Source organism: Chlorocebus sabaeus, chromosome 17, assembly GCF_047675955.1.
Source record: "Chlorocebus sabaeus isolate Y175 chromosome 17, mChlSab1.0.hap1, whole genome shotgun sequence".
NCBI classification, from domain to species: Eukaryota; Metazoa; Chordata; class Mammalia; order Primates; family Cercopithecidae; genus Chlorocebus; species Chlorocebus sabaeus.
The window spans coordinates 26,447,803-26,469,569 of record NC_132920.1 but is presented as its reverse complement, the minus strand read 5'-3'; the positions used below and the strand labels follow the sequence as shown (position 1 = coordinate 26,469,569).

General features: G+C 45.7%; 1 protein-coding gene across 6 annotated transcripts in view; it reads right to left on the bottom strand.

Moving 5' to 3' along the window:
* Nucleotides 1-5,847: 5,847 nt before the first annotated feature.
* LOC103221986 (butyrophilin subfamily 3 member A1) overlaps nucleotides 5,848-21,767 on the bottom strand; it is a 118,453-nt gene continuing 102,533 nt past the window's right edge. Inside the window, exons 1-8 of one of the 6 annotated variants that reach the window (XM_073005732.1) lie at nucleotides 17,384-17,598; nucleotides 16,807-16,921; nucleotides 15,696-16,043; nucleotides 12,014-12,295; nucleotides 10,115-10,336; nucleotides 9,546-9,566; nucleotides 9,424-9,450; nucleotides 5,848-7,568 (exon numbers count right to left, since the gene is read on the bottom strand). In XM_073005732.1, coding sequence (XP_072861833.1) covers nucleotides 6,967-7,568; nucleotides 9,424-9,450; nucleotides 9,546-9,566; nucleotides 10,115-10,336; nucleotides 12,014-12,295; nucleotides 15,696-16,043; nucleotides 16,807-16,891 — 1,587 coding nt within the window. In that variant the 5' untranslated portion in view covers nucleotides 16,892-16,921; nucleotides 17,384-17,598 and the 3' untranslated portion in view covers nucleotides 5,848-6,966. The other 5 variants (XM_073005740.1, XM_073005736.1, XM_073005741.1 and 2 more) reach the window with 5 other exon arrangements.

The window sequence follows — 21,767 nt, the reverse complement described above, 5'->3', positions numbered from 1 at the left end:
TTTATCACATGACCACAAGAAGAATAAAGGCCGAAGGGGGCCAGAGAAAGAGCCTTTGGGGAAAGCATAGATAAGGGGTTCTGTCATTCATGTTGTAGAAGGAGATGCCTCCTGCTTCACAGTCCAGGAAAATCTCAACCTGGGGGCTGGGCTCTGACAAGAATAGAAGGGTCCTGACTGGAGAGAGGGCCCAGTACCCATTTACAGATGATTCCACAGCCCAGATTCTATTCTTAGGAGCAAGGAGAATTTTCTTCACATTCTTCCTACAGACTCCAACCAACCATAATTTCCCATCTCCCACCTCCACCTCCTAGTAATGTCTCTCCGAGGTGAAGGCTTCCAGGCCTAGCACACAGGGCCAGAAGTCACATCTCTGGTTTTTCAGGCAGTTTCTGACATGAATCTTCCAGTCAAACAGATTTGAATCCTAATAAAGAAAAAGGTGAGGGTGGGCTGTGTTTGGGTCGAGAGTCACTTTAACTGGAGAGAAAGACAGAAACAAAAAGTCTGACCATTGGTGAATGTTAGTGGTTACAGGACTATTTTGCTTCTAAGAAACAGCACTGCTGTAGGATTTTTTAGAGATGAAGTCTCACTATGTTTCCGGGGCTGGTCTAGAACTTTTGGGCTCAAGTGATCCTCCCACCTCAGCCTCTCGAAGTTGTGAAATTACAGGCGTGAGCCACTACGCCCCACTGATCCTGTACATTTTTTGAGCTCATTGTACCAACAGTTCCTCCATTAGTTTGGTTAAACATTCACAAAACGAAACGAAATGCCCCCAAATATGACAACTGAGTCCTTGTAGGAGAAATCCTTAAGTGAAGCTTAGTATCATGGAGTTCGCTGCATATTCATATATACATACTTGGGGACCCATGCACTAAAAAAACAGACTCCTTTTGTTTATAATAATTCAGCACTTGCTGTTAAGGTGATTAAGGCAAGTGGGTGTGGGTGGCAGAGATAGTGACAAAGGAAGTGAACTAGAGGAAGAAAGATCAAAAGATGCGAAGTCACAGTTAGGCAAGGGAAAGAAGGCAGGAACTGGCCCTGTTGCACTGATATACTTGGTTACCTGGGCAGGGCGTTGACAGGCTGTTGGGGGGATGTTGGGGGCACCTAGAAAATATGGAGTTGAAAATTTACAATATACATATGAATCTTTAAGGCACATCTCTTCTTAGAACCTTTTGGAATACATTCCTAAACATAAACAGGAGATATTTTAGGAGTCTTTTCCTCTCCTGGCTGGGGGCAGTGGCTCACATGTGTAATCACAGCACTTTGGGAGGCCAAGGTGGGCGGGTCACTTGAGGTCAGGAGTTCAGGACCAGCCTGGCCAACATGGTGAAACCCCATCTCTATTAAAAATACAGCAAATTAGCCAGGCGTGGTGGCGTATGCCTGTAATCCCAGCTACTCCGGAGGTTGAGGCAAGATAATTGCTTGGCTAGGGAGGTGGACATTGAAGTGAGCCGAGATTGTGCCACTGCACTCCAGCCTGGGCGACAGTGAGACTCTGTCTGACGAAAAAAAAAAAAAGAGTCTTTGCTCCTTTTTGATCGTAATTAGTTCCTAAGAACATGCAGTTGGAAGGTTTCTCCATTCAGGTTGTCCCTCTTCAGTCAAATCTCAGCCTCTTCAGTTCCTCACCCTATGAATTCTACCCTCTCCATCCTCACCCCTTTCTCTGTGCCAGTTCCCCTCTCAGCTTTTCAGTCCCTCTTCTTCCAGGCCTTGTAGCCCTGACTCTAAGCAATTTTCCCCACTTACTCCTTAATATTCCTATCTGAAAATCATAGCCCACAGAAAAAAGGTAATCGATGGTTCTCTGTTGTTAATGAAAACTTTAGACAAATTAAATTTAGCAGTTTAATTTGAACAAAGAACAATTTGCAAACCATCAGAATGATCAGGAAGCCATCAGAGAGGTTGAGTGAGCTCCATTCCACAAGGGAAGTGACAAACGGAAACAGCTTAATTGGTTACAGCTCAGAGTTGGCCTTATTTGAACATAGTCTGATCACTGGCTGCAGGGTTGACTGGAGCCGACTGAAGTTCGGCTACTGAGATTGGCTGAGACTCAGCTATTTGTTACAAAAGTATACTCCTGTGCCTTAAGCTTTCAGTTAGTTTACATACTAAGTTAGGTTGCAGTTCATTATTTAAGGGCTCAAGTAAGGAGCCATCCCTCAGGCTAAATGTAGGTATATCTTATACCAAATTTAGTTTAATTTAACACAATAATTTCTGCTTTAGTTAAGATTCTCTGATCCAGAATAAAGGAAAAGAAAGCATGTGCTGTACACTCGATCTGAGAAACAGTAAGATAATCCTCTTTGTAGGAATTTGTGTTTTGATTGGCTCAGAGTTACCATTTCTCATCAGTTGCTGGGCAGAAGCCACTGGGGAAGGTTAGAATGAAAAACTGAAACTATATTGAATTGTACACATTGATGAAAAATTTCAGCCCTACCTCTCAAAGTGTGTGCAGCTCTCTGTGTTTACCTATTTGAATCATTAATGTGTGTGTTATGTGTAAAATCAGTGTTTCTTCACATTCAGCTGTCTTTTATATCGTAACAGAAATATCAGGAGAACTGGGTGGAAAAATGAAATGATTTTAAGAAGAGAAGATAGGTATTAATTAAAATGATACTGTGGCAGTTTGCAGACATCCCCTTGCATGTAATTGTTACATAGAAGATATTATCATCCTTTTTTTTTTTTATATTATCACCTTTTACCACAGATCCAAATGAAAGTATGAAAAGAATGAAAACTAGATCTACTGCATCTATTTTAGTACCTCCAAAATTCAGGTCTCAGATCCATTACTGAATTGTAGAATTTTCTGGTATCCAGAGTTAGTGCTGTCAGTAACTGCATATTTTATATTTTTCACAAAATTATTTTGGGTGTGACTGAGCCTTTCTTCACCTCTTGCTCCTTATTTGTGCCATACTGTATTTTCACGTGTATTTGTTTCTCACTCTGACAATGAAATATGTTCTGAGGTTAACCTTTGGGTAGACTGTGGGGGATATCTTTGTAAGGGGTCCTTGCTACAAACCTTGGGACCTAGTGATAGCAGACAGGAGGCAGTCAGATGCAAAGGCAGGTAGCAATGGGTGCCTGGTGAAACCCCACCTCCAAGCTGAAGAGAGTTTAAAGCCTGAAAGCCAAACTACAAGGTAAATCCTCAACCCAGATTGAGAACTTGTTGAGAACTTGTCTTCATGTTTGGTGCACTTTCCTCTGATTGGTCCCCACCCTTCAACTACTTTCCATATACTCACCCTTTCCTAATTGGTTTTTTACACCGTTGTGGCCACCTTTGAGTGGTGCCTTCACTTTAACCTTTTTTGCATACTCACAAACCAATCAGCACACACTTCCCATTATGAGTCCATAAAACAGGCCTGGACCCAGCCACACAGGGGGAACTTTCCCGCCTTGGGGTAGGGGTGCCAGCATCCCCTCTCTGCTGAGCGCTGTTCAGTTGCTTGATAAAATTCTTCTCATCCCTCCTCACCCTTCAATGTCTAGTGTATCCTCATTCTTCTTGGGCATGGCACAAGAGCTCAGGAACTGCTGAACGTGAGTACACGCTGTAACACAGGTGAGCTGGGGCATGCCAGTGTAGCCAAGCAAGGCTTGGGTGGGGTGTTGCTGGCCAGAGGTCCCCTGCTTGCAAAGTGATAAAGAAGAAAAATCCTACATCACTAGCACTTGCAACTTTAGTTGGGTCACAAATAAAATATAAAGGCCTATCATTTGTTTATGACATAAAACAGACACTTAAAGTAATTAAAACCCCTAGGACTTAGCTGAAACCTTGACTGACAGAAAATGATACTACAACAGTTTGAACTGAGGCTCTTGGTAGAGTTGGCTGGCTGCTTGCTCAATACCAGATCCACTTTTCTCAGTAATAAAATCCCATTTTCTTATTGCAAGGTATCCATCTCATTTGTAGACAGGGCAGGCCAAGGGACTAGGTTTGAGCCAATTGCTTGAGGGTGGAATTTTTGTTTATCAGAGAGATTATTTAAGGGGAGGCTAAAACAGCTGGTAGACCCTTACACTCCCCCTATGTTCTACTTCCTCTTACGTAGAATATGGACTTTGGAGTTGGGCAGCCCTTTTGTGACCATGAGGCAACACTGAAGATGCAAGCCACATGCTAAGACAGAAGAAAATAAAGACAAAACTAAGCTGGGGCATGTATGACATTTCAAGCTCTCAGATCAGCCCTTGATGGCCACCATCCATATTTATTGACATGAAAAGTGGTCCTCATTTTGTCAAAGCCAATGGTATTCAGGACTCTGTTATTAATAACAAAATGCAATTCTTCCCTCTACCCACTACAGTTTATCATGAAACTCTTCAAACACATAGGAAAGTTGAGTATGGAATTTCTATCTCCAGCCTTGAGGTCTCACCTGGACTCTTGGTTATTCAATGGACTACTCTGCATCTCCATGTGCATTTCTAATAGCCTCCTCAACCTTAATGTATCCACAACTAAACCTTTGGTTCTGCACCACCCCCATCTTGCTCTTTGTCTCTCCATTTCCCCATCTCAGAAATTCACAACTCCATCTTTCCAGTTACTTTTTCTTCCTTCCTCCCTCCCTCCCTCCCTCCCTCCCTCCCTCCCTCCCTCCTTCCTTCCTTCCCTCTTTTCTTTTTTGACAGATTCTCACTCTGCCACCTCAGGGCCACTGGTTTAAGTCTCAAAGACCAGAGGCTGGAGACTCTGGAGTTGTGATATTGAAGAGCAAGAGAAGAGTGTTCCAGAGAGAGAGAGAGATATATCACCTTTCCTCTGCCTTTTGCTCTGTTGGGCCCACAGCTGATTGGAAGGTGCCCAAAGATATTGATGGCAGATCTTTTCCACTCAGTCCACTGACTCGCATACCAGTCTACCCTGAAAACACCCTCAGAGATACATCCAGAAATAATGCTCCATCAGTTGTCTAGTATTCCTTAACCCAGTCGACACCTAAAATTAACCATCACATTGATTTATTTCCCAAATCCTCTATCCCAACTCCCAAATATGGTTTGAGGATTCCTGGGGTGGGGTGGGGGGTCTCTGACATACGTTTTTGTCCCCCGACCTTTGTTTGAGACGTGAGTTTCACTCTTTCACCCAGACTGGAGTGAAGTAGCACAATCTTGGCTCACTGCAACCTCTGCCCCACTGGGGTTCGAGGATTCCATCTCAGCCTCCTGAGTAGCTGGGATTATAGGCGACCACCACCATGCCTGGCTAATTTTTGTATTGTTAGTGAGACGGGGTTTTGCCATGTTGACCAGGCTGGTCTTGAACTCCTGACCTCAGGTGATCCACCCTCCTCGGCTTCCCAAAGTGCTGGGATTACAGGCGTGAACCACCGTGCCTGACGCGTTTTTTGTTTTTTTTGAGACAGAGTCTCCCTCTGTTGCTGAGGCTGGAGTGCAATGGCAGGCTCACAGCTCACTGCAAACTCCAATTTTTGGCTCAAGCAATCCTCCATTTTAGTCTCCTGAAGCAAGGACTACAGGTGTGCGCTACTACACCTAATTTTTTGTTTGTTTGTTTTTGGTAGAGACAAGGTCTTACTTAATTGGCCAAAACTGTTTTAAGGGGCCTGCAAGGTTAATAATCTTATTTTCATATTAATAATAAAACACAGTTTGTGGTTTTTAATCTCATTCTGTCACTAGGATAAAGTTTTTTGAGCCTATATAGTCTATGTTATCTCAACAGAGTGAGTATAAAGGCAGATATGAGAATCCAGTCATATTCTTTTAAGCCACACATTAGATTTGAAAAAAGTTAATCAATGCCACACTTCTCAATAAAATTTATTTTGCTTTGGATACCTTACTTATTTTTTCACAAACATTCTACTTATATTAACCTAGAGTTGGCTTATTCATGTTACTTTAATATAAATTAATAAACGTTGTAAATGTATATAATATAAATAACTGTTGTAAAGGTAATAAACTACAACATTTCTTAGTTTCATTCTCTAATGCCTTAAATACCAACAAATATTAATTCAAATAAACAAAAACTCTTTGGAATCCTCCATCATTTGTAAGGTGTCTAAAGACATCATGAGACCAGGAAGTTTGAAGCCACTGGTGTCCCCATTGAACCTGAATGCTGAGGTAGACCTGGTCCATTACTCCTCGGCTCAGCCAAGACCTCAAACTTCAACCACACTCAGGGACTGAGTACTGACTCCTTGCCAACTGCAGAGACACCTGAGCCAAACCACATCCACATGAGTCCATGTTCTTCATTCATCTTCGTCCCAGGTCCAGGCCTGTGGCTGTGTGCTCTGGAAATCCTGGTGTTGGGTGGAAATGAGCCCTCAGTTCCCAGGTTCCCTTGGATGTTACGGTGGGACTTAGCCACCCTTACAACCTTGGTCCCTCCCAGCTCTCTGGTTCCACTTCCTCTCTCTCTGACCTGCAGATCTGGTTCCCTCTCCTCTCTGGTGGTCCTGTGGATTCCTCTCTCCTCTTACATCCTGATGAACCCTGTTGGCCTCATTCCAAGTCCATATCATCTGGTGCCAACTGGCATACTGGACTCAGTGTGGTCACCCTGATGTTAAACAGCAGGTTTGCTGCCCATCAACTTCTCACACTTTTTTCTTGGCTGGGAGCTATGAAACAACTAGTTCCCTATGCCTGGATCCCGTCCCATAGTTACAACTAAAGGAACTACTGAAGCCACAGCCTAGTGAGGAGGAGAAAACTGGGGCTGAGGGCTGGAGTGGGTGTGAAAGAGGCAGATGGAAGCTGTTCTCTTACCAGAGGGGAGAAGGGCGTGTCTTCCACCGGGGACGTGACCAGAGGGGAGGAGGGCGTGTCTTCCACCAACAACATTATGCAGTGGCTGCTGAGATGACCAGGGCTTATCTGCATGGCTGTGAGACCAGGGAATTGATTCTACAGGCTCTGATTGGTCCTCACTCTGTGAAGTGTCAGGCCCTCTTCAGGCACTGTGACCCCATTTGCTCCTGTGAGTGCCGGACAGATGAAGATGGGGCTATCATCAGACCCTATCCTGAAGAAGGGCCTCACAGGCACGGAAAAGGCTGAACGGGGACATGTGTAGATGTGCGATCTGTCCCTCATGTTGTAGAAGGAGACATCTCCAGCTTCATAGTCCAGGAAGACGCCCACACGGCAAAGGGACTCCTTCAAAGGGAGAATCCTCTTAGGTGAGGACAGGGCCCGGTATTGCCCTTTATGCATGTCCAAGGTCCAGAAGCCATTCTGAGGAAGCAGCAGGACCTCCTCTTTCCTCTCAACACTGTCTCTGCAGACCCCCACAGTCCACTCAATCACGTTTTCCACCTCCACCTCCCAGTAATGTTTCCCTGAAGCGAAGCTCTCCCGGCCCAGGACACAAGGCTCACTGTCGAATCTCTCTGGGTTGTCAGGCACGCTCTCCCCTAGGTGCCTGAGGGGGCACCTTCTCACACTTCTCCGGTCCTCTGACAGCAAGAGATCAGGATGAGCGGTGTCTGGATCCAGGACCACATCGACTGCAGAGGAAGTCTCAGGTTTAGGCCTGGGGTCTCAGGAACCCTGGGGATTGTGTGGTTCCTGATTCCTAGAGAGGTCTCAGATATCTGTGGGGGGATCCCCAGGTAGTGGCCACTTCCATGAAGGCTCTCTGATCCTAGGCAGCTCACACACTGAGAATTACTGAAGCTGCCCTTCTATCTCTCCAGCAGTTCCCTCAGTTTGAGAAGAATTGGAGCTCTAAGAAATCCAGACAGTTTAGCAAATGAGGCAAAATTAATCATTCTTACTTTCTCTCAGCATTCTAAGATGTGTTCCCTTTTCTATTCAAGACATAGGATCTCTGGCTGGGCACGGTGACTCACGCCTGTAATCCCAGAACTTTGGGAGGCCGAGGCAGGTGGATCACCTGAGGTCAGGAGTTCGGGACCAGCCTGGACAACATGGTGAAACCCCATCTCTACTAAAAATACAAAAATTAGCCAGGCATGGTGGTGCATGCCTGTAATCCCAGCTAGTCAGGAGGCTGAGGCACGAGCATTGCTTGAACCCGGGAGGCAGAGGTTGCAGTGAGTCCAGATTCTGCCTTGGCACTCCAGCCTGGGTGACAGAGTGAGATATCATCTCGAAAGGAAAAAAAAAAAAAAAAAAAAAAACAACCCAAAACAAAGACCTATGATCTCTGGATTTTCTTTAGTTAGAAACTTTCCAACTTGGCTCAAACCAGCACAGAGGCTTTATGTCCTGCTCCTCCTCTCCCCAGTGGATCAGGTAAGGTGAGTGTTTCCCTTTACACTATCCCGGAGGGTAAAGGGTCTCTTCATTGGTCCTGTGTGTTCCTTTTACCAATCACAACTGACTTAAATGACTGACAAGGGCACCTTTCAAAAAATAAAGGAGAATAAATGTCCCCAAAAGAAAACCTGCTTCCTGAGAGATCTGTAGGCAAATGTGGGGAGGAACTATTCCCATCCAGTTTTGCTTCAACAGTGTGGGTCTGATGTCTTCAGGTATCACTTCTGTAGGTATAAGAAATGCTCCGGACACTGCGCATTCCGCAGGCCTCTCCCATCTGTATTTATTCTTACTTATTCAGTCTACCTTTCTATTGTGTTAAAATGATTTCCTCCATTCCCCAAGTTAATAGGTCTGGCTGTGACAATTTGCTATTTTATTCCACATTGACAGTGGCAATTCTGAAATTCACCCAAAGAGGAAAGGTTCATGTGCCATAGCATCTGGTAAAGCTTGGATTCTGTGGTGCTTACGGGCAGAGGGGATGAATCACAAGATGAAAAGTGCTCACTGAGAGTGGGCAATTGGGTTCTGTGCTCTTCCACTCACCCGAACCCCCTCCCCCGGCAGTCTGTACACAAAGTATCAGTGTTCTCTTAGGAGCAGAAAGGCATTTCTGGCCACATACTGGTACACCCTTAGGTCAGGCTTACTAGGGACCCTCATGGCCTCTTCCCCACATGGGTCTGCAACTTAGCACAGTCTACACTATCCCCAGGATATAAGCTGCTAAGACAGTAATGTCTATTTTCAAATTTATCCAGGATCAAAGAGCAACAACTACTGAAACGTAACTCTTAGGAAGGCTACTATATATGGGACACTTCTGCTAATCATGTATTAAATTATTCCAAAAGAGAAAGGATCCTGGGATGTAAACCATAGGGTGGATTGAGAGATATCAGGATTCCCTCACAGAAGAGCCATGATGCATCATTGCTGGGACACTGTTGATGAACTGACCCCAGCTCCCTGCTGTCCCTGCCTAGCCCTGGTCCCCTTGCCCATCTCCTCTAAGGAGTCCTGTTAGCTGGCTGGCAGGAGAAAGCTGAGATCCAAGGGAACATCAGAGGCACTCACCAGCATGTAAGACTGTTCTTCTCCATCCTGCAAGGGACAGACAGAGGCGAATGTCATGAGATGTTGCTAACTGAGCAGAACTCAAATTGTATATGGATTAGTTCAGGAAAGGCTAAACTTACGCAATTCTTCTTGAAGTTTCTCTGAAAAACAAACAGAAAGAAAATCATGTCTTCCACAGAAGAACTAAAAGAAGTTGGGTTTATAGTAAACAATGCAGGAACTGTCCTTTCTATGAACAGCAACATCTCCCTTGCCTCATGCCTAGGGCACTGTCAGAAACCAGAAATGATATGTCATCAGGTGGTGGGTAGTGCCGGTACATTGTTATACTTGCTTTTGCTCAACCATGTAGTACTTCATGTAGCCAGATGAATGGATGCAAGGTGGGCAGAGTGAAAGAACAAAAGCTCTGAGAGATTCATTCCAAGGACGTCAGAGTTCCAAGTCCTTGCTGCTGCTGCTGTGCATTTCCTCTCTCTTCCATATGCTGGTACCTGGGAGAGTGGTGTCTTTTCTATGGTGCTGAACTGTCCTCCTACTCTTCTACTTTTTTTTTTTTTGAATTAAACAGGGTCTCACTTTATTGCCCAGGCTGGTCTCGAAATCCAGGGCTCAGGTGATCTGCCTGCCTCAGCCTCCTACAGTGCTGGGATTCAAGCCATGAGCCACCATACTCAGCCTCTTTTACCTTTTACTTGAAGTTCTTTCTCTTTTTGCACACGTTCCTTCTCCAGTTCCTTTACAGCAATTTCTCTTGTTTCCAGTTCAAACTCCTTTTCCCCTGACAGAATCTTTGTTTCCTTTTGGAGTCTGTTGATCCAGTAGATGCATACGGCAATGATTATCATCAGAAAAACCACAATGATAGGCAGGGCCACCACACAGGGAGACATGCTGGGCATAAAGGATTCTGAAAAGGCAGCCAGAAATGTCCACTTAGTTTGAAACAGAACATCTGGGGTAAGAGTGCCCTTAGGAGCACAGCTGAAGGGCTCCTCAGCCACCTGCTCTGTTGCTTTCTCCCTCAGAAAACTCAGATGGAGAAAGTGATGCTGGCTCAGACCTGGCTGACACCTCAGTGGCTTCCAGGGCCAAGGCCCAGAGGTAGCAAACCAGTCACCATGGGAAGGGCCAGGGTGAATAAAGCTAACCCGTCATGCTGAGTCAGCACAGCCACCATCCTGCCTCAAGCTACCATCACTCACGCCTGGAACACTGCAGTGCCCTCCTTCTTATTCTGCCCTCACCTTCTGTAGTCTACTCTCAACAGACCAGCCCAAGTGTGACAATGTTAATTCTTAGCTCAAAACCTTCCAGTGCTTTCCACGTCACTCGTTCTAAAAACCAAAGACTGTTTGTGGCTTACAATGCCATGTAGAATGTGTTTTCATTGTCTCTGTGAATTCATCTCCTCTCACTTCCTGCACTCACTCCATTTCAGCCACACCAGCATCGCCTTCTGGGGGTCCTGGAAACTGCCAGGGATGTTCCTTCCCCAGGTCCTTTGCATATGCTTTTCCTGTAGCTGGTTGCTCAGTTCTTAAGCATCTGATGATTCCTTACCATCAGATGGAATGGCTCAATTCCCATCTCTACAGCGAAGTCTTCCCTGACCATTCTGTTAAGAATTGCAATGTCTCACATTGCCTCTTTATTCCTTCCTTGCTTAATGTTTCCTATAGATGTTCATCACCATCTGATAGAATATATGGTCAACTAATTATTTAATCACTCTTTGAGGGAAGAGTTCTTGATGTAATTTGTTTAATGATTTACCCTTGGTTTCTAGAACAGTGTCTTAAACATATGATATGCTTCTTGACCATCTGTTGAATGAATTATGAGTGTATGTCAATAGGGAATTTCCGCAGCTCTGTCCCGTCGAAAATCTCCTGCGCAGGAAGGGATGGCTGCAGCATACAGGAACACCAAGTGTAGAGAGTCACTTATCCACACCACTCTCCATGTGTTATGGTTGTTTTCAATGTCTAAAAATTGCTGGCCGGGTATGGTGGCTCACGCCTGTAATCCCAGCACTTTGGAAGGCTGAGGAGGGTGGATCACTTGAGGTCAGGAGTTCGAGACCAGCCTGGTCAACAAGGTGAAATCCCCATCTCTACTAAAAATACAAAAATTAGTCAGGTGTGGTGGCGCGTGCCTATACTCCTAGCCTTCAGGAGGCTGAGGTATGAGAATTGCTGGAACCCGGGAGGCAGAGGTTGCAGTGAGCCAAGATTGTGCCACTGCACGCTAGCCTGTGTGACAGAGAGAGAACTGGTCTTAAAAAAAAAAAGTTGCCACAGTGTGAGGACCTTATCGGGGGAAATACAACAACAACAACAACAACAATAACAACAACAACAAAAAACCAGGTTCACCCTCAGAGAAGAGGCTCCTACTCCTGAGTTTTGGGACTCTTTGAATCTCCTTTTGAGAAGCAGAGAGGCCTCAGCTCAGCTGCAGACTCCTGGTCCTCAGGGCCCAGGGCCATTCCACCCACACTGCTGCCCCCATCCCCGCTCTGGGCTCCATCTGTGTGCTGAGGATCCCCATGCACCCGACGAGTCTCAGAGGGCAGAGAACTAACCTGGAATAAAAATGACACTTTCTTTCTTCTGGTCGAGCAGAGTGTCATTGATAGAGCAGGACATGTTCCTCATCGACTTATCTCTGATGATCACAGCTGTGGTGACCATGAAGAGGCCGTCTGTGTCAGGAGTGAAGACCTCCTTCAGGGCAGGCACAACCCTACCGTAGGGGTCCCTCCACACTATGAGGGGCTTTGGGTACCACCCTCTAGATATGCACTCCAGCCGGATGCCTCCGTCCTCGTGGCCCCTCATTTCAATGAGGGGCTTAGAGCCCAGTCCTGTGGAGAGATACCAGAGTTCAGACAAAAGTCAGTGCCTTTTGTATCTCTTCTGTGCCTATTGCATCTCTTCTGTGAAACTAGAAAGTAAAGGTGAAAAAGAGGGAGGTAGGAAGCAAGAAATAGGAAGGAGGAAAAAAAGGAGGAGGGTAAGGAAGAAAGAACGTTGATGTTAGAGAACACCAGGAGACCAATGGGCCACATAAACTAAGAGCAAACGATCCCATTGTACCCTTTTCTTTGTGGTCCACGTACAGACCTCATCACAGCACCAAACATCTATCTGTCTGCTATAAATGCTTATTCAATTTATCCTGCCAGACTAATTTCCTCACTTCAAGATGGGTGTGTCGACTCCAACTTCAAACAGGCAGGTTTTGGATTTCACTTTCTGCTTCTGGGACGACTTCTCAGTAGACCTTAGCTTCCAGAAGCTCTAGAATAATAACGAGAAGGACAAAAGTCTGCCAGGCGGGCAAAATCCTAAGAAACCTTTTGATCCAAAGACACTGATCCTTCTGTCTAGTTCAGAACTTCACATAACCACTGCTCTCTACCACCCATAGGAGGTGATGGTTTTTAGGAGACTTGACAGATCTAGCCCGCAAAGCCAACTCTAATCCTAATTCACACTATTTACCTCCCAGAGGCTCCATCCATTAGGCAGTATTGCTTTTCTTTTTTAGAGACAGGGTTTGAGCTCTGTTGTCCAGGTTGGAGCACAGTGGCAAAAGCATAGCTCGCTGTGCCTTGTACTTCTGGGCTCAAGAGATCCTCCCGCTTCGGTCTCCCAAGTAGCTAGGATTACAGGCATGTTCCACCATTTTTGGCTAACATGTTGCCCAGGCTGGGTGATTTTCTTATAGTACTTTGAGAACATCAACTTATTAGAAAGATCTGGATGATCCAGGGACTAAGATAACCATACTATCTTTTCAATATCAGAGATCATCACCAAAAATTCTAAGAAACTAGACTCACCCTAACTACAATCCATCTTTAAATGAATCTTCCATAAGAGTGAACACTGGGTATGAAAGAGCTGCAAAAGTGTGGTCCTGGGAGACCTTTCAGCCATGTGGGACCATCTAAACTTCTTCTGAGTAATTCCTTTGTAAAGTCTCCCAAAGAATTTTACCAAAGACAAGAAATGAAACCGATAACTTAAGTCTGGTGTGTTGGCTCAATTTAATAATAATAAAATTTTTTTTTTTGACACGGTCTGACTCTGTCACCTCGGCTGCAGTGCAGAGGCATGATCATAGCTCACTGCATCCTGGACTTCTGAGGCTCAGGTGATCCTCCCACCTCAGCCTCCCAAGTAGCTGAGACTACAGGCATGTGTCACTATGCCCAGCTATTTTTCTGGTATCTTTTTGTAGCGACTGGATTTTTGCCATGTTGCCCAGGCTTACTTTAATTTTTTTTTTTTTTTTAGACAACGTCTTGCTCTGTAGCCCAGGCTACAGTGAAATGGTAGGATCTTGGCTCACTGTAACCTAGGCCACCAGAGTTCAAGTGATTCTCTGGCCTCAGCCTCCCAAGTAGCTGGGACTACAGGCACGTGCCAGCATGGCTGGATAATTTTTGTAGTTTTAGTAGAGAAGGGGTTTCACCATGTTGGCCAGGCTGGTCTCGAGCTCCTGACCTCAGGTGACCCACCCACCTTGGCCTCCCAAAGTGCTAGGGTTCCAGGCATCAGTCACCGCACCAGGCCCAGGATCACTTTAATTTTTATCAAGAGAAAAAACTACTTCTACATTTAAAGGCTCAGTAGAATAAGAATTAAAATAACTCAGCAAATTGGAAAACAAAGTTCTTCAAAACATTCCATGAGGTTCAATACAGGAAGCATGACAAAATAGATTTAAGGGCAAAATCAGTCACCAACCAACCTACCAAAGAGAATACAGTAAACAAACCAACAAAAAGTCCTACGCAACCCAATTCAGGGTGGGGAAGGCCAGGCCAGTGTCAGTTTTACAGGCAAAGAATGGCAGATTCCTGCTGCACAGAAACCATAACTGGTCAACCTTGGAGTGCTGTTATGAAGACAGTGAGGATGCAGTGTCAAGAAACCCTCCCTCCATGATATTCTGTTTTAATCAGATGCAAGGTTGCCTTTGTGTGTAGCAAAGATGGGGTCTCCTACCTGTTACGATTTGAGGCCCCCAGGGAAGGACCCAATTCCTTAGTCCTCACATCCTCTGGTCTGATGGAGTGAAATGCCACCACAGATTCCTGCACCCGAAAGGCTTTTTCAGTCCTCAAATATATCTGTTTGTTGTTGTTGTTTAATTTTTGATACAGAGTCTTGCTCTGTCGCCCAGGCTGGAGTGATGTGGTAAGATCTCGTCTCCCTGCAACCTCTGCCTCCTAGGTTCAAGCAATTCTCATGCCTCAGGCTCCCAAGAAGTTGAGATTACAGGCACACTCCACAAAGCCTGGCTAATGTCTTTGTACTTTTAGTAGAGATGGGGTTGCACCATGTTGGCCAGGCTGGTCTCGAAATCCTGGCCTCAAGAAATCCACCTGCCTCTGCCTCCCAAAGTGCTCTTATTACAGGTGTGAGCTACTGCGCCCAACCCAAATATACATTTTAAAGCATAATACACTAACCCCAAACTGAATTAATCACTTAATGTCATTTTAACAAACTCCTAGAAATCTCAGTAAATGCATTTTTATGTTGAAGGCTTCCCTATTACCTCCCAGTGAACTTTGTACTCTTTCTCTATGGAGTTAGCAGGAACTATACATAATTTTGCTTCTGTATTTCATCTTGCTTTAATGAAACCATCTATTTACAATAAGTCAATCTCTCTGCAATCAGCATTTTGGGAAAGAAGTCAAGGTTAATATTTATCAAGAAATAAGATTTGATATGTTGCAGTTCTCTGGGTAATCGTTGTTTATTCCAGTTGTCTTGGAACAATTATTGACAGTGTCTCCTCTCACTCTCAGAAGTGCAACCTGGGAAGCAGAGGTTGCAGTGAGATGAGATCGTGCCAGCAAGGGTGCAATAGAGCAAGACTCTGTCTCAAAAAGAAAAAAAAAAAAAAAAGAAGTGCACAGTTCAATGCTAAGGCATGTATAAGACTTTTCTTCTGAGAGTGACCATTTTCCCCTGCTCATGGCCTCAGCTGAATTCTGCGTGTGCTTCTCAAGAAGTGAAGCCATTGCCTTAGCAGGGCAAACCCTCTCGTGCGGCCCTTGTGCAGGAGGAAGGATTTTTCCCTGGAATTCTGTTTCCACATGAAGAGTGTCCCTGTGGTATCTCCCTGTGGAAAGGGGATTCCAGACAAAAATTTGCTGGTCTGCAATGGGCCTGAGGTTAGAAGACATACTTTCCCCAGAGTCACACTGTGCCAAAGCAACAAAGCAAAATGAAGCAACGCACCTGCCACCACGAGGTGAAGGATGGCCTCATCGTAGGACCTGCCTTCTTGGAAGTAACAGCGGTAGGTGCCGTTCTCTTGGGCTGTGATGTTGTGTATGACCAGGGCCACGCTGCCCCTGCTGATGTCTTTGCTCACAAAGGTGGTTCTTCCTCGGTACTCCTCCATCTGCTCCTCTGTTCTCTCTCTCCCACCCTTATACACAAACACTGCGGGGAAGAACTGAGACCGGAACCACCGCACCTCCATGTCCTCAGCATTTTTCTCGGGTGACAGATGGCAGCGTAACGTAGTGTTTTCTCCGACCGTGGCCAGGATGGGATCAGTTGGCCCTACCACAATAAACTGGGCTGTTCAACAAAGGGGTAGAGTCAGACAAAGACACCAGCCATCACATCTCTAAGGCAAGAAAGGAAGCAGATATTCCAGGGACAAACATATTTTTTCCATGGCCATAGGGTCTCTTTGGGCTGAGAAATCTGGGGACCAGTAGCTGTGGGTAGTCAACAGCACCCCTGGGAGCAGTAACTATAAAATGTGCTTCTGCTTCATGAAGGAAACCCTGGGGAGCCCGCCCTGAGCACCCTCTGTCCACCCTGTGCCCTTGAGGGGTTTTTCCTCCATTCCCCAACCTAGCGCTGTGCCTGAGTGTAGTGTAAACTTGAGCCGTGCAATAGAGCACCTACCCACTAGCTAGTTCCAACTGAAATGAGCTCTAAGTATAAACTATACACAGGATTGTGAAGATTTAAAATTTCAAAATATTGACTATCTTATTGGTAATATGGTGTATTAACTAAGTATTTAAATATTCATATTTGATTATTTGGGGCGAAACACAACATAGTATACAGATTTATTTCATGTTTCTTTTTACTTTTTAAAATAAAAAGTAAAATTTAATTCTTTTTTGAAAATTTGCAACTGTACATGCACTTGGCCTTTGTGCCTCGCTGTGTTTCTTTTGGACAGTGCTGGTATAAATTCAGTGAACATGACCAGAATGAAAGGATAAGTCAGCAACTCCACAATCCTTTCTTTCTTTCCCTTTGCAGACCACGGGTTGATGTTGCTTTCTGATAGGTGACAGCAGCAAGTGGGACACATCGCTACCTGAGACCAGTGCACACAGTCGGAGAAGGAGGAGGAGGATGAGGGAGGCTGGCAGGGAGAAGTGCAGGGCAGCAGCTGGTTCCATGAGCACCCAGGGCAGGCAGGGACGGGAGGCCTAGGGTTACAGAGGAGAATCAGCCTAGGAGTCTTGGCACCTCAGTGCTGGTCGGGCCCAACCTCTCCCGTTACTCAAGTAGGTCTCATCAGTGCCCCAACTTCATGGAGTCCCCTGCATCCGAAGGCTCAGGTATCTCCCGAGAGAGGGATTCCTTAAACATTCCATGAAGTAAGCCATCAATACAAAGATAAATGGGCCCTTTTCCGCCCTCTTCGGCTCACTTCTCTGGCCAGAGCCCGGTTTCTTCAGTTGTCGCTGGATTCTATCACACCCTCCTCCCTTCACTTCCCCTCCCCGAGACTCAGGCCGGGCAGCCTGAGGTAAAGCCAGGCGAGGCCGCGATCCCCCACCGGTGGCCTTCCCCTCTCCCAGAACCCCGTCTCGTGTCCACAGCAGATTCCGCTTCTCACACCTACTGTGCCCACCCCGGAGCCGTAGCGCCTTCCTTCCCTTTCCTACCTTCGAGAATTAACGTTGCGTTTTCTTTTCTCCTCTGGTTCTCAAATGACGATTTTCCAGTCGCCCTTCTTCTCTCCAAGCTGCCCAGGGGCACAGGCACTACTAGACACAAACCGTCCCAAAAGAGGAGAAAAAATTGTAATTCCCCTTCCCCTAGGTCGCCATGTCTGGAGATCCAGGAACCGAGATCTGGACCACGGGGCTTCCCCAGCCTCAAGATTTCCTTAAAGAGTTTAGAGTCCAGGATTGGCCGGGTGTGAGTGAACCAGCCAATGGTGTTGAGCCTTATTTCTCAGCAGTTACTAGGTAGAATACACGGAATCAAAAATTTCAAGCAGCAAATAACCTTTCGAGATTATCGGGCCTTTTTATTTCCTTTTTCTTTGTTCGAAAGCAAGACTCTCTCTCTCTCTCTCTCTCTCTCTCTAAGATTCCTTGGGGAGATTCCCTTGGGTTTGTCACCGAGGTCGGTGGCTTTGCTGGTGTCCGCGAGGAGAGGCTCTATCTATGCAGAGGGCAATTTTGCTGGGGAGGAAACATGAGGAGGAAAACATAAGCTACCCTCTTTCCAAAGCCAGAGGACTCTTATTCAAGTCGCTGGCTTTGCAGGTTGGGCCTGGAGCACGGGAGGGCTTGGGGAAAGCAGGCATGGCTGGAGGGGGAGGGGTAGCAAAGGAAAGGAGACAGCAGTTGCAGTGGCTGTTATGAAGGCCTTGTCATTCGTTCCAAAGCTATTGGATAAGAGGTGCTGAGAATCCTGAGTGAGGATCAAAAACCCTTTCCTTCAGGGAGGTGGCATTCTGGTGGCGGCAGAAGATGGAATTGAGCAAAACTTTCTAGTTGTCCTTCATCTTCTAGATAGTAGGTGGTCAGGTTGGGTCCAAGAGCCACACACAAACACACACACCAGCACACATACCATCCTCCCGTCAACATCATCCCTCTCCCAGAGGCTCCAATTTGTAATTGTAAAGATATCTTCCAGAATAATCTTCCCGAGGCCCAGTTGTCAGTATTCCCCTCAAGTGTCTAAATGCTTAGTCTGTAGGCCTCCAATTCCCTTCATGATTGAATTCAAAACTGTGCAGTTAATACGCTAGCAATGGCTCCACAGTGGCCTTGCATCACAACATTGCACTCCCTGTGGTCAGCACTCCCTTTCCCACGCCATGCCTTTCACTTGAATTGTTTGCTCCATCTCTGCCCCTTGAAATCCTGCCCAGGCTTCGTGACTACTTCCTCCAAAAACAACTCTGAATGTTCCTGCCTGAAGTGTTCTCAGCCTCTTCTGACACCTAAATCTTTTGCTGTTCCCATGTCCTGTCTTGTATTATTGTTACTCAGGTATGCACTATGTCTTTGCTGTGATGGAAGTACCTGCTTCTCAGGACAGACTTCTGCAGGATGTGATTCCTCTGACCTTACAGGGCCCAGCTCTAAGCTCTAAGCTCTGCTTTCAGCTGTTGTTCAATGCATGTGTGACATGCTCAGTGTAAGGTCATTCCCACCACATTATGGCCCAGTTCCTGGAGTCATTTGGTACCAGAGTGCGAGAGAGAGGTGCTAGTAGGATTAAGCCACTCTAGGTCAGGATTTCTAGGACTGGGAAGGAGCTTTCTCCTAAGAGAAAGCTCTTTGATGAGAATAAGCTAAAGAAAGCTCGGAGAACTGTTTTTTTCCATTGAACTGACCCTTAAACTTTCTCTTTCTCATACAGTAGTCTCACACATCACCTCATGTTTCTGGATTATCATTCAAATAAGATTCTGAGTTGAGTGGCTCATGTGGGTAAATACATCAGTATTAGAACATTCCAAACAGGACTAGGCAGCTGTTGAGAAGAGGCAGAAGAGAAGGATGCAAGGGTCTAAGAGCATGGTCAGCCAGGATGAGATCTGACTTTATATTTTTTTACCTGAAGAAATAAGGCCCAGGGCTTTGAAGCAGCCCTTTTGCCAGAAGTATCCAGCTAAGCCAGGCCTCAGCCTCTGCCAAGGTTGATCTGAGCCAGAGGGAAACGTGTATTCTGAGAAGAAAGAGGATCAGTTGAAGATGGGGTAGCTTAGAAAGAAATCAAGTTCTACTGGGGTGTGCCCGGTTAGATAGTAACAACCTAACCCAATAATGCTCTGTAGTGGGAGGGATAGAGACAGGAAGGGTCACTTCAGCAAGGTTCTTTATGGACCTGCCAACCCTGGAAGAACCAGGACACAGGGTGAGCACTGATTCCCTTTTGCTTTGCAATAAACTACCATCTTTGAAGGTAATATGGGTGTGTCATCTCCAGCTATGGAGTACTCCCAGAGGAGGCCTAGACATCTTGGCACACAGAAAATCCTTTCCTACTCTGCCCTGTTCAAATTCTAGATTCCTGACCCACAGAATCACTGAACATATTATAATAGTTGCGTAAGCTTCTGAATATCAGGACTATAGCAATATTAATGAGTACATTTACCTTGCCTCAAAAGAACAAGTTTTTTCAAAGAGAGGAAGTGATACTGGGCTTCTAAAAGAACCAAATATGAGAAATTTGCCTAAACTGTTCCCATCTCATAGCCTTCTCTCTGCTCATCGACTTTGGCGTTCTCTCTGCAATCTACCATTTTTTAGTCCACACCATGAATGGAAGAGTTCTTCCCACAGCTCCCATGCACATCTGCTACAGGTGTAACTGGTCACATGTCACTTGGTCCTCTGGCCTAGCCTGAGTCAGGTGTCCATCCCAGACCCAGTCCATGTGGTGAGGCTGCAGGACCACGTGATATGGACATGTATTGGAAGAGATGAGGTCACTAATGCTAAATGTGGTACAGGGAGGGCAGAGAGACTTTGAAAGGCGTTCACTATATTCTCAGAGGCAGAGCCCTTAGAACAGGTGCTGTTGATGCCCCATCCCATATTCTCTTGGCCTATCACAGTTTGCCAACAGCTGAGGCACAGTTTTCTGCAAGGATGACAACCTCCCCACCTCCAGTGAGTATTTCCCTTCTTTGCCTGTGAGCTTTAACCCACCCGTGATAGTTGCTTTTCTGCAGTTACATAGCCCAATCTTAAAGTGCATTAGAATTAACACTCCCAGGCCAACCTTCAACCAATTCAAGCAAAGGAGGATAGGAATTGGAGATAAAGGCTCAGGCCCTGTAGTCCTTAGGAAGATTCTGAGCTATATCACACATTTCATATGGTTTCTTACAGAGTCCTAAAAGGGATTGAGCCAAGTTATCCACATGGCAACTGACTCATGAGTGAACCCTATATCCCATTTCTCATGTAAGTGGCTTTCTCTCCTTTCTCAATTTGTTTCTGCACTTGTGTTTCCTGGGATCTCTTCCCAAATCAGTGTGGCGAGCTGAATAGTGCTCCCCCACCCCCCGCTTTGAGCTATATCCACTATGAAAGTTATGAAAAGAATGTATAACATGGTAAAATGAATTTTACACAGAATTAAGGTTATGGACCTTAAAATAGAAAGATTATTCTAAATTGTCTGGGTGATCTCAGTTTAATCATAGGAGTCTTTAAAAGTAAAAGGCAGACTGAGCACAGTGGCTCATGCCTATAATCCCAGCACTTTGGGAGACCAAGGTGGGTAGATTGCTTGAGCTCAGGAGTTTGAGACCAGCCTGGGCAACATGGCAAGACCCTGTCTCTACGAGAAAACACCCAGGCATAGTGATGTGGGCCTGTGGTCCCAGCTACTTGGGAAGCTAAGGTGAGTGAATTGCTTGAGCCCAGGGGACAAAATATGTGGTGAGCCGAGATCACGCCACTGCACTTCAGCCTGGATGACAGAGCAAATCCTTGTCAAAGAAGGAAAAAAAAAAAAAAAAAAAAAGAAAGGAAGTAAAAAAAAAAGGAGGAAGTAAAAAGAATCCGAGAGATACAATGGAGAAAAAGACCTAGGAGATGAGCCTCAATGCACTGTTGCTGCTTTGAAGATGGAGGAAGGGAGCTAGGAGCCAGAGTGTGGCAGCCTCTAGAAGTGGTTAAAAACCAGGAAACAACGGGGACCTCAGTCCTATAAATGAAAGGATCTGATTCGGACAACAGTCTGCATAAGCAAGGAAACAGATTCTTCCTTAGAGACTCCAGAAAGGAATCCAGCCTGCAGACACCTTGATTCTAGCCTAGTGAGATCCCTGTGGGACTGACTTCTCACCTACAGAACAGTGAGACAATACGTTTGTGTTGCTTTAAGTTTATGAATTTCTGAGGCCAGGCGCGGTGGCTCATGCCTGTAATCTCAGCACTTTGGGAGGCCGAGGTGAGTGGATCACGAGGTCAGGAGATCGAGACCACCCTGGACAACATGGAGAAATCCTGTCTGTACTAAAAATACAAAAAATTAGCTGGGCGTGGTTGCACGCACCTGTAGTCCCAG